This window comes from Muntiacus reevesi, chromosome 4 (assembly GCF_963930625.1).
Source record: "Muntiacus reevesi chromosome 4, mMunRee1.1, whole genome shotgun sequence".
Classification (NCBI taxonomy): Eukaryota; Metazoa; Chordata; class Mammalia; order Artiodactyla; family Cervidae; genus Muntiacus; species Muntiacus reevesi.
Window position 1 is genome coordinate 54,441,276 of NC_089252.1, and position 12,259 is coordinate 54,453,534.

Here is a 12,259-nt window from a genome sequence, read left to right on the forward strand (position 1 = left end):
TGGGACCACGTGACTGCTTTCTGAAACAACTGACTTCAATGAAAATCCTAAAGGCACACTGTGAATACCAAAGAGGACACTTTGATGTTTTCTTTTCAAAGGCAAATAGCATGTTCTACTTTTGTTTCCTGTCTGAACCCACACTGTACTTAACGAAATGTAAGGACGGGCTTCCTGAAAAAGTCGAATGACTAATTTCTCTTTAATTTGGTCTCTGGCGTTCCTATACATCTGATGGATTAAATGAACTGCTTGCTGGAGAAATAGTAGCCGGGACGTGGGAAGAACCCTACCGTGGCTAATACGACGTCTTAATAGCTTGCCTCTGCAGAGGATAACCTTAAACTTGAGTCTGCGATTTCACGTTGCGGATCACAAAAGAGTGGCCTTTGGCTCAAAGAGCCACGCTGTCGGTTTTCGAGGGGGTGGGCGTGTACTCAGAGCGGGCGCCGGGTCCGTTTTGTTCCCGGCAAGATTGACGCAGGCAGTGGCGGCTCGCGGCCACGCTGGGGCAGCCTCTCCCCGGCCGCGCGGCCCGGCTCCGGGGCGCCCACAAAGCCGCCAAGTTGGGCTTGCCGGGGTTTGCCAAGAATTTAAAGGTGTCCAGAAACATCCATCTTCCCCCGCCTCCCCCTTTAACAACCACGGCGAGCCCAGGGTTCTTCGTAGAAAGACCTCGGGGAAGAGAAATGGGACTTTCTTGTAGAAAATGTTTCCAGCGCCCCCAAATGCCCAGCTCGCCCGCTCCCCCAAAGCAGAGAGGAGGGTGGGTCAGCTCCCAGGGCCGAGCGCCCATACTCCTCCAAAATCCGCCAGGCGGTCGGGGGCGCCAGTGGGGAGCCGGGGTGGGCGTGGGGGGGCAGAACCCCGCCAGCCCCGCGGCCCGCCCGCCAGCCAGGCCTGTGATTGGCTTGGGGGGCGCTTGTGCCCGCCCCGGGGAGGCGGGGAGGGTCCCCTCCGGGCGCCGGGGCGGGAGGGGGCGGAGGAGGGGGCGGGGAGAGCGGGGGCCGGGAGGGAGCGGGCGTGGGGGCGGGCGCGCCGGCTTCCAGAGCCCGGAGAGCGGGCTGGGCGAGGGGCGGAGAACGGCTGGCGCGCGGGAGGAGGGAAGCCCGGGGGCGCCGCGCCGCCGCCGCCGCCCGCTCCACGGCGCGCTCTCGGGAGCGCACGGCCCGCAGCCTTCCGGGAGGAAGCGGCGCAGGCAGCGGCCGGGGCGCGAGCGCTCGGGCCCCCTCACCTGCGGCGTCCGTCCGTCGGTCCCTGGAGGCGGCGGCGGAGGAGGGGAGACCCGGCCGCCGAGACGCGCCGCAGCCCAGCCGCCCGGGAGCGCCTCCGATCCCGCGCGGGGCGCCGGCTCCATGGCGACCGGGCTCGGGGAGCCGGTCTACGGACTTTCGGAAGAAGAGGTGAGCGGCGCTCCCTTCCCCGCGGGACTCCCCGGGGAGTTCCCGACCGGCAGCGGCCGGCGGTGGGCACTGGGACGACCCCCTTGGACGCTCGTTTCCTCCCCCCGCCCCGCGCCTGCAGGGGCACCCCAAAGGCGGGCGCGTCCGGGGGCAGGGGTCCCGGCAGGGTGCTCACAGTCTTCCGCCAGGCGTCCCCTCCCCCCGGCGCAGCGCTCTGTTGGTAAATAAAGCGGCGCGAGCTGGGGTTCCCTCGGCGCTCCCCACTTCGGGTGCTAGGGGGGCGCCTGCGGCTCTGCGCCCGCGGGTCCCTCTTCTCCGCGCCGCGTCTCCCGGGGCCGTGGGCAACTTTCCGATTCTCGCCCCTGCAGCCCTGGAGTCCATGATGGGTGTCGCGTTTGGAGAGACCCGCGCCGCTCCGGGGAGCCCCGGGCCGCGGCGGAAACCTGGATTGTCTCCCCCCCTGGAACTTTCTCGTGATGGTGTCAGCAAGTGCTCTGCTGCGTGTGTGTGCTTGTTACGGTGGGAGCGGGTGAGACCTTGTGAGCCGTGCGTGTCCGACCCTCCGTCTTGCAGAATCTGAAGCCGAGAGTGTGCATTTCGGGGTCTTTGGAGTGGGAGGGGGAGATCCCGCATGGTGGCAGGTGCTGCTGGAAACTTGGAGGACGCTTGCAGCCCTGCCATCTTTTCCCCCCTCCTTAGGATCCAGCACCTCTGGGCGGGTGGAAGGAGGAAGCTCCATTGATCTTTTTTATTGATGAAGCCAATTAAGTAAGCCACGCCCCCGAGGCTGTCGGCTTGCCTGGAAAGGGCTTTGTTTTTTACCCTCACTCTCTCCTCGCGGGTTCCCACTCCCCGCTTTTGAGGCGATCCTGCTAACTCACTGCTCGGCCCTCTCGCGACCAGCCTGGCTCGGCCCTTATTGGTGTGTTGCGCTGCCAAAAAGAGGGGTGGGAGGCTGTCGCCGGCGCGGCGTGACGGGCAGGCTGCATGGAGCAGGTAGGAGGGGTTGGCCATCTGGCCGGGTGCGCGCTCAGGTCTGGCTCCCCTTTCGAGAGGTGAATTTACAACCCGTGAGGCATTACTCAGCGGGGAGGTATTTCCTATCCTGGTTGTGCATTTCATGAAAAGTTAATGCCTGGAAATTCAGGGATTTCTGGGTTTCTCTTTTTTTCCTCTCCTTTCTTTTCTGAGATCCCCTCTTTCTCTGGTGATAGGGGTGGGGTTAATAGAGAGGCTCTTATCTGAGACTCGACAATGTTATGGCTTCTCTCCCTATCCTGGTTGTGTGTGTGTGTACGTGTGCGCGCGCGCGCGTTCGGTGTGTGATGGAATAGGTGTCTTAGGGTGGGGAAAGTGTCGGGGGTACGTTTCAACCCCTCCCTCCTTTAACGGTGCTTGGTAAAGCTTGCCGTGGTACTGATTTTATCAAAGAGTGATCGCAAAGCAAGTAATGTGATTGGCGTTTCCGATCATTTTGCCATGCTGGACCTTTGTAAAATACCCCCATTTCCGTGCCGTTGACCGAGGGGATGGATGAAAAGTAGCTTTGTTTCATTTACCCAGGGGGATCTCCTCTCCTGATTTTCTCTTTGAGGAGCTTTCTCTTTCATTCTCTACTTCTCCATTTAATTAGTAGCAGTAGAGGGCTGGCAGTGAGCTTTTAGAAAGGTGGTGAGAAACACATTCCCAAACAAAGGGGCAGGAAGTATTGTGGGGGATAAAGACGGCTGCCTCTCATTTTAGGTCTTTTTTTTTTTTTTTTTAATTATATGATTACTCTTAAGATCCTGGGGAAAAAAACGTTTTCTAAATGAGCGTTTTGGGAAATGCAACTGGGTAAATGAATCACATGCATGTCAGTGTAGTTTATGCTTTGTCTGCATTTACAGCTAGTGTCAGAATCAACCCAGAGCACATCTTACCACTTTTGTCTAGGTGAGTTAATTCTGGTGATCTTAACTGGTGTCTAGGGTGAAAGTGAAGGATGGAATGTAAACAGAACTGGGGTGTGTGTGTGTGTATGTATGTGTATAGTATGACTGGATTCACTCCTTCATGTTGCTGGAGGGGGATTTGGGGCTGTATGGGGAATAGCAGGAGGTGATGAAGACATTATATTGACTGATTGAGCGAAGGCCAAGTTACTGGTACTGTTTTGTTCTACACACAGTGTATTCCAAAAGACAGGTCACATCCATCTCCGTTTCTCCTACTAGGGGTGGGGAAGAAACGCACGGTGGTTCTGATGACTTCACGTGTGTATGGTATTTGCTTTTTATGGGTGGTTTCATGCTGTCACGTTGCCCTTCGGCAGATCAGGGATTGCCTTCGTAGAATATTAACAAGAAATGGTTGAATTTGCACAGCTTGCTTTGTCTTCCTGACTTAGCCTGTGTTAGAAAACAAGAGGAAGATTTGAGCATCTGAGAGCCCAGTGGAACAGTCTTCCCAAGGCGTGCATTTCCGCTCATACGGTTGGTGTGCAGTGGGTCATCATCACCCAGGAGGGTATTCTGATTGCCAGGTGGAAGAGTCACCTGATAAACCTCTTAGCAAAATAGGCATTCGTCCCTAGCAGATTTCGTAGACGTATGTTTGCGTGTTCATTGGAGGTTGATGAAAAGCATTATTGTGTCTTTGGTGGGTACTGAGTTGTCCCCTGTCACGGAGAGGCTTTAGCTCTAGGTACCGCTGGTGATGAAGCACTGCATTAACCCAGAAAACCACGGGATGCCAAGACAGAGGGCATTGTTCCTAGGTCTGTCCAGCTTGTCGAATGAAAGGGATTAAATGTGGGCTTTGCTTGTGTGAGCACACATGCTGTTTATTTTTTGTTGTGCCTTCCTGGCCAGGGTTCCTCTGGTGAATTATGGTTCATATTCACCAGATCCAAATTAGGCCCATTTAGGTAATCACATTTGAAATTGTTATCAGATGAAGGACTTTGGTGTTGGAGGGGTTAGCAAATTCACCAAATTTCTGACTCAGGGCCCAGCATCAGATTTGGTTTGGAGTCAGAACAGTTTGGACTAGTTTCTGCATTTGGCTTAGTTCCTTGGTGGTTTTTTGTTTTTGCTTTTTTGTTTTTGTTTATTTTTTGGCAAGATGCAGCACAGTTTGGCAAAGTCTGCTCGTGAATATTGCTGTTAACCTTCTGGAATATTTTATTACAACATAAAAATGTATCCTTTATTTATGGAACTTTCTGCTGAGTAAAAGTTTGATAGCTTTTTCCTTAGGTATGGCATTTAAATTTTTTTTTTGGTGGTTAGATTGAGGCAGATGGCATAGAGATGAAGGCCAGCCTGACACGAGATGGTATGTTGCCTCCCTCTTTATTTTATACAAACAAGGATATTCTCTGTGGCACTGTGTTAAGCCTTTATATGCTTACTGTCTCATTTAGTCCTCATGAAAACCCAGTGAAGTATGCTGTGATTTACAGATGAGGAGTGGAGGCTCAGAGAGGTGAAGTGACCTGCGTAAGGACTCACAGTGACTAAGTTGCAGAGCCAGGATTTGAACCTAGTGTGAGTCTACGACCCTCGTTTTTAACATGCTCCCTCTCTTCCAAGTATCTTGAAAAGTTTTTGGAGCTGAATTATTCAGGATAAAGTAAGACAGACATAAGTGTCAGGGGTTGTAAACTGGTGGCCTCCAGGTCAGAATTGCCCAGGGACCCCGCTTAGCGCTGTCTGTCGTGTTTTAAAGCCAGGGAGTTTTCGTGGAAAATGGTAGAACTCTGACTTCATGGGAGCCGCATTCTCGCCAGGCCTCAGTTAGCGGATCTGAGTTGTGGCTCTTGAGATCATGGCGGCTGTGGTGTCGTTGCCACGGTCTCCTCTGCTCCCTGTTGGCGTAGGCGTCTTGCTCCTTGGTATAGAGTTCCCACTTCACAAGGTGTGAGCCTGACCTTTGACCTGGGTGTTGTGTCTTCTTTACTCCAAGGTGTTATCAGGTTTAAGACGCACCGCTGTTTCATGCACCACTACAAAAAGAAAATTGCTTTCAAGCAGTGATGTACGGTTGGTTTCATGAAGCATCATTGTTTTAGAGGTGTAAAATATGAAACAAGGGTGTTTTAGAGTTCCTGAATTACTCTAGTTGGAAGCCTGGGATAACCCTGGATCATCAATGTCAACATTCACTGCCCCTCCCCCCCCAATCTGTAAACAATTTTAAGTCAACTGCCAGTTAAATTTTTGCTCTTCTTTGAGAAAAGCGCTTGGACTCAGAGGAAGGCTCTTAAATGGGCATTAGCGGAGGAGAAATGGGAAGCCTGGGCCACCTGACTTAGCCAAGTGTGAGTAATTAAGAAGAACTGTTAATCGATAGAAGGTGGTCCTTGTGTTTTCAGGAGATGGCTAAGAGACGGTGCAGGCCATCCTTGCAGCTGTGCAAAGACGGGCATAGGATTGCTCTCGGAAATCAGCCTGGACTCTGTCTGGGTCTGAAGGAAGGCGTGAGAGGCTGCGTCCCCGCAATGGAAGCCTTGTCCCTTCATCCCAGCTCCAAGTGCCCGAGTCAGGCCTAGCCCTGCTGGTCCATGAGTGCTCTGCCCAGGATGTGGATTACCCCATGTACACCTGTGTCCTTACCGCTAGCATTTGAGAAACCTTAAAAAAAGAATGGGTTTTGTGGTGACATTTAAAAGCAATTTGAAAAATACATATATTATTAAATATATGTTAAATATATATCTTAATATATAGTAAACAATATTAATGTATATTATTTAAATATATTATTTAACATAATATTAAATATTATATATATATTTTTTTCATTCAATATAACACGTTGTTTTAAATTCTCTCTGTAGGTTTTTCTTTGCTTCCAGGAGTCTGTAGAATTTGCAAGCAATTGACATTTTAATGTATATTCTGTTTTAGTTTTAATGAATGTTTATTATGTCATCACTGAAAAGTAGTGTCCTTAAGGAATAAAATTTTTTTGGTCAAAGGCATAAAGAGAGTGGCAAATGAGAATCCTCAGATGATTGCAATTTCTTTTCCACGCAGAATGCAAATTTAATTTTATTTTAAAATTTTGTTATGTATTTTTGGCCTTTCTACATGGCTTGTGGGATTTTAGTTCCCTAACTGTGGGTCAAACCTTTGTTCCCTGCAGTGGAAGCTTGGAATCCTAACTACTGGACCACCAGTAAATTCCCAGAATGCAACTTAAAGGAAGTGGTTGAATGGTGCCTGGCATCTTTGTTTTCAATGCAGTGAGTGCCCACATCCCCAGGAAACTTCCTTGGAAAGCTGTTTGGGGATTCTGGGAGCATCAATATGTTTGATACACCTCAAGAAAAACATGAAATATCTCAAGGAAGAAATCCTTGATGTTAAGAATGGTTTTAGAACTATATCACAGCAGTACTTTTGAGTTCCTGCTGAGCTGCTTCTGCATGCCCCCTAAGGGAGAACCTTTCTGTTCACTGCTAATTAATAACCTTTGTGTGTTATGCAGTTGTTTATATCACGGTGAAAACACGACCCTGTGTGACTTGTGGAAGAAACAGATTAATTCCTCTGTGATAGATTGAGATCATATTAAATTTTCTAATTTTGAGTTAAGACATCTAAGCCAGCTTCACTGCTGCTCTTAAATTTTGGGTCCTAGACAAGTAGCAGCAATCAAGAGAGACCCGAACTTGAGTTTTTAAACTTTTTGATGCAGTTGGTCTTTGAATAAGTGATTCTGTCTTACTGATATATTTGTGAATTGGTAACAAAGCAGACTACACAGTCTTTTGACCATCCATGTGAAAGAGGACTGAAATAATGAATCAGTCATATGATAATGATAAGTATTAGTGTTGTAGAAATAGTGAAGGGCCTGAGAAGTGTGGCAGCGTTACGTTCTGTTTTTATATTGTTTCTCTTCCAGGTCACAGTTTAAGCAAATATATTTCATTTTCCAACTATAGGTGGCAATATTAGTACTGTTTCTGTTTAATGATATTACTGTTGGCTTGGGAGTTGTTTGTTGGTGGAATATAGAAATGGGAGGATAATTTAGAGATGAGGATAAAGAAACTAGATTTAGAAAACAGTATTTTCCCCAAAAGATCAGTTCTTTATTAGAAACAAAGTGATCTTTCTCATTGTGGGCCGTATCAGGAATCATCTGTTTTCTAGGTTTCCCAAGGTTCCTCTTTCCCAGAACATAGTAAAATTTGAGGGAAGCACAGGCATTTGGATTTGGGGGAGAAGCCCTCACAGCATATGAATGCACAGGAAAGATCTTCTGAGAGCCAGTGTCACTTCCTTTCTTCTTGGGTGCGTAAGGACTTCTGAATAATTCCATTTGGGTTGCCATTGACTCTGAGAAGGAACTGATAATCGTCACGACTCCCAAGTATTGAATTGCTGGAGATGTTGTTTCCCGAGGCAAGAAGGAGGCTCAGGTTCTAGCAGAGAGAGAAGCAGCGAGTCAGGATCTGGGACACTTATTTCATGAAAATGTAAGATATCGTTGTAATCATAAAACTTTGTTCCAAACCCATGTGGCCTGAATGCTGACTTTATTGTAATAGGTGAGAAAAGCCATATTACATAAGCACGTCCGGGGTAACAGCCTTAAATTTGACACTTTAGTCGACTTTCTGTCCCTAATTTCAGAATCCCATATTGATTCAGAACTGGCCGAGTTTAAGGATGAGGGTATCAGATTCTCTTGCTGTCATCAGACTCACTGCTTGGTGACTTCTTGGCAGGCAGGCAAGCATCCACTGAGAGGTTTCGTGTTCTTTTTATGCCTCCTGTTCACTAGGAAGAAAGGGCCGTTCAAAAGTGACTTTTCTTTTAGTGTAAAATGCTGCGTGCGATGTGAGATCTATCCTGTGTAGAAGAGCCTTGGCCGGGTTTGTAGGGTGGGCGGCCCCAGGAGGGGAAGGAACTTGCCCGGGGAACAGTCCCATCGCTGGTTAGGGCCACGGCCCTTCTCCTGGGGCTCCTCAGGGCTTCCCGGGTACACTGTTCTTGCTTTGGAAAAGACTCTGATGCTGGGAAAGATTGAAGGCTAAAGGAGAAGGGGCCGCAGAGGATGAGATGGTTGGATGCTATCACTGACTCAGCAAACTCCAGGAGATGGTGAAGGACAGCGGAGCCTGGCGTGCTGCAGTCCATGGGTTCGCACAGAGTCGGAGTTAAGCGATTAAACACCACCACCAGAGAAACCCTGAAGTGAAATTTTAATGGACCCTTGAGTTGCTCAGGTCACCTCCGTGGCCACTCCTGTCTTCCAGGTGGAAAGGATGCATTCCATCTTCTGTGTGACTTGGTCCCTGCGGACTGAGGGCGCAGACTCGGGAGGGGATCCTGTGGAACAGCCGCAAGGGCCTGAGCTGTGCCTCTTGTGAATCTTTTTTTTGGTGTGTGCGCGCCTCTGATTCTTGGTCTTGCCTTTGTTCATCCGGCTTCCATAGTTTAATTTTACTCCCCTTTTTAGCCTCATTCGCGGCGTGGCTGTTCCTGGCCTGCTCCGGTGCCATTCTGGGTCTTGCCTTGTGTCTTTCAAAGCATCTTGTGAGGCTGGACGTGCCCTTGTGGGTTGACATAGCAGTGAAAAGATGGACCGTGCGCTCCCGCCTGGCCAGAGGTCACTCGGAGTGGCCCCGGTTGAACGTCTGTTTTAACGTTTTAAACTTCAGAGTTAAACCGTTTTACTGTGACCTGTGTGTTCAGTGGTTTTGGTCACCGCATTAAATGTCTCTGGGGCAGACAGGCTTGGGTCCCAGGTAACCTGTGAGTGAGCGAAAGTCGCTCAGTCGTATCCGACCCTTTGCGACCCCATGGACTGTAGAGTTCATGGAATTCTCCAGGCCAGAATACTGGAGTGGGTAGCCTTTCCCTTCTTCAGGGGATCTTCCCAACCCAGGCATGGAACCCAGGTCTCCTGCATTGTGGGCAGATTCTTTACCAGCTGAGCCACAAGGGAAGCCCCCCAGGTAACATAGCAGAAGACAAAGAAACTCTCTACTAACTTTTCTTGTCGTTTAGCTGGAGATGTTTGCATCGAAAGTGTTTTATTTACATGTATTAAGTTTTGTTTTTTTTAGTGCTGGAAGACGCTTTGGTTTTCCCAGATAAATGAAAGCAAGCCTACACTACTTAGAGACTTCTCATGCTTCTAAGCACTCAGTGTTAACAATTCATGAGAAAAAGTGGGTGTATGTGTATCCCGCTAAATTCAAAGCTCTGCGTACTTATGAATCTCCCAGCTACCTTCACCTCCTGAAGAATGGGAATCTGTTAAGAATCCTGTGCTTTTTCTAAGCCTCCAATTTTTCCTCTCTCAGTTCATCAGTGATTTTATCTTTGGTTGTCATCAGAGCGCCAGCTTCAACTCAGGCAGTTTGGTTTGGAAAGGGGAAGGAGTGTGGGTTTCTTTCTTTCTTTTTTTTTTTAAAGCAAAACTGAGAATCAGTTTGCTTCCTTTTATAGTTTCTTTTAATTCTTTTTGTGCTTTGTATGCTGAGTGCGATCATTGGAGGCAGCTGTGATTACAGTCGGTCAGTTGGTTTTTAAACTTTGAACTGACTGTGTCTCCTCCTCGCCTGTTAACTCCTGAGGATGAACGAACGTGGTTCTTGGAGGGAACTGTACCTAGAGGGAGCTGAAGTCTGTGTTTTCTAGAGTGTGTTTGTGCTGATAATTAGGAAGTTGGTATGGGCTGTGCTGCCTGCCTTTGAAATAGGGGTCTTAATTGTCTGTGTGTTATTAGCAAAAGAGAACATTTAAGCTGGAGCTAAAAGCTCTTCCTTCTCTGCTGGGAGAAGTGAGATGGAGAGTGTTATTTATTGTGCAGCCACGAGGGTGGCCGAGGGGTGGGGAGAGGCTGAAGAGTGTTTAATAACATGGAGATGTCAGTAGGTTACAAAACAGTGGGTGTGCTGTTTCTTCAAAACAGTAGAATCCCATTGTGGTTTAAAGTGTTTATGCCGAGGAAAAATGACCAGGAATGTAACCAACCCATGATAGGGATGGCAGTTATCTTTGAGCAAAGGGATTGCAGTTACTTTTGGTTTTATTTCTTTGCTTGCTTAATGTTTTCTGTATTTCTGCAACGAACTCCTCCACTGCCCCCGCCCCCAACATACACACCTTTAACGTAAGAGTGAGTCTGAAAATGAGGTAGAAAGAAACCTCCCAAATGTAGATACTTCAAGCTTTGGGTAAAAATGGGAGTGCTTGTTCAGCCCACAGATGGACAGTGTTTGTTGGGCTGAGCATGTTTTATCAGCCTGCTTTGTGCTTTGGATCCGAGGACGTTGAGGTCATTGCACTGCCCTGGTGCCTTCTAGGAGCCTCCCAAGGCGGGAAGCGGAGGGGAGAGGTAGAAGGTTGGTTATTTTTTCAGAAAAAGTGGGTGTTACATCAGATTCTTTTCTTCACCCAGCAATTTGCAAACCAGGCGTTTCGGTTTCTTTACTGTGGACACGCACGCTTGTACTATCATCCTTCAGGGTGTTGTGGTTGCACAGAAGTCATCTGCATCTTTAGCAGTGTTCTCACTTTCTCCTGTGCGCACTGTGAAAACTGTGGCCTGTGGTCAAACTCAAACTTGTTTCTCTCTCTTGTTTTCTTGGGTTTTGAGTGAGAGGTCTTGTCATTACGTAATTGCAGCATTGAGGTGTTATCTAGATTGAGCGTTTAGATATCAAAGTGATAAGTAGGCATAGCTATGGTCTTAGGTAAAAATTACAGTGGCCAGAAGCTCCTCCTCGTTTTGCCTTCAAGCTGAGGAACGTCCCTCAAGTCTCAGTGCTTCCCAGGGTATGTTTCACGGTGGTTCCTTCCTGAACGGAAGGACAGGGTTGGCCGATGCCATGTAACAGCTAACCTGGGACGTGTCTTTATCCCCCGTCCCATGCGGCTTTTAGTGTTTCTGAAATAAGGATGCATCTTCCAGTTGATAAGTGTGTTTCGTGTGGTGGTAGGTCCCTCCCTTGCTTATCTCCCCCGCATCCCTCATCCTCCCCAAAGTTGAACTTGGCCAATCTCAACCTTGTGTGTTAGGGTAGATTCTTGGTGGTTGTCACGGCAACTGCAGCCTTACTCTAGTTCAGTTCTGGTTATAAGGCGCTCCCACCTGGACCGTAGGACACATGCCGGCCCAGTGACGTCCTCAGGGAATCAGGTCTGTTTTTCACTACTCTGCTGTCTATAGCCGGCCTGGTCCGGAGCCTTTGTTGGTGTGAGGTTGCCTGCCAGTGGCAGTTAGAGCCTTGTTCTCCTTTTCTACTTGCAGAGGGAAGATAATCGCTTCCTGTGGCTTTCTGCTTAAGATTAAGAAAATCTCGTTCCCATAATCAGCCGGGAAATCTCCTGTTGTGTCTCCCTGGCCCACAGAAGCTGAGATCTGTGCATCCCTCAGCCAGCCAATGGGAAGGAGGGGGTGGATTACCTTTATTGCCTTACTGGTCCCGCCCTTGAGCTGGGGTGAACCCCGTGATGACCCCACAGTGCACCTGTTGGATAATTCATCCACCTTCAGAAATGCCCATAACCTCATGGAGTCGCATGCTCCCTTTCCCCAGAGAGGCAGCCCAAGTATTCATCTAAGTATTGCAGAGATCTCCGGGTGAAACACTGCCACTTCTCTTCCACCTGAAAGAAGTTGTTTCTTTTTTTTTAATGTCTAGTGACTCTGACGTAGTTGATCACTAGATCCATCCAGCCTCCGGCAGCGAAGACGGAACAAGATATTACAATAAGCCTCCCGTTTGGAGAAGGAGCAAATCAGGAATCTCAGGGTATGGTTGCTGGTGGAACAGGAGGAGCAAGGAGCTCTTGCGTTGCTCGGCCAGTCCAGCCACTTCCGGCTCTGCTGTCTTCTGTCCGCTG

General features: G+C 48.9%; 1 protein-coding gene across 3 annotated transcripts in view; it reads left to right on the top strand.

The window, feature by feature from the left end:
• The first annotated feature begins 1,082 nt into the window (after positions 1 to 1,082).
• NEDD4L (NEDD4 like E3 ubiquitin protein ligase) overlaps positions 1,083 to 12,259 on the top strand; it is a 360,734-nt gene continuing 349,557 nt past the window's right edge. For 2 of the 3 annotated variants that reach the window (XM_065932818.1, XM_065932820.1), the window contains exon 1: positions 1,085 to 1,403. In XM_065932818.1, coding sequence (XP_065788890.1) covers positions 1,356 to 1,403 — 48 coding nt within the window. In that variant the 5' untranslated portion in view covers positions 1,085 to 1,355. Of the gene's footprint in view, positions 1,404 to 12,259 lie in introns of all 3 variants that reach the window. The other variant, XM_065932817.1, reaches the window with a different exon arrangement.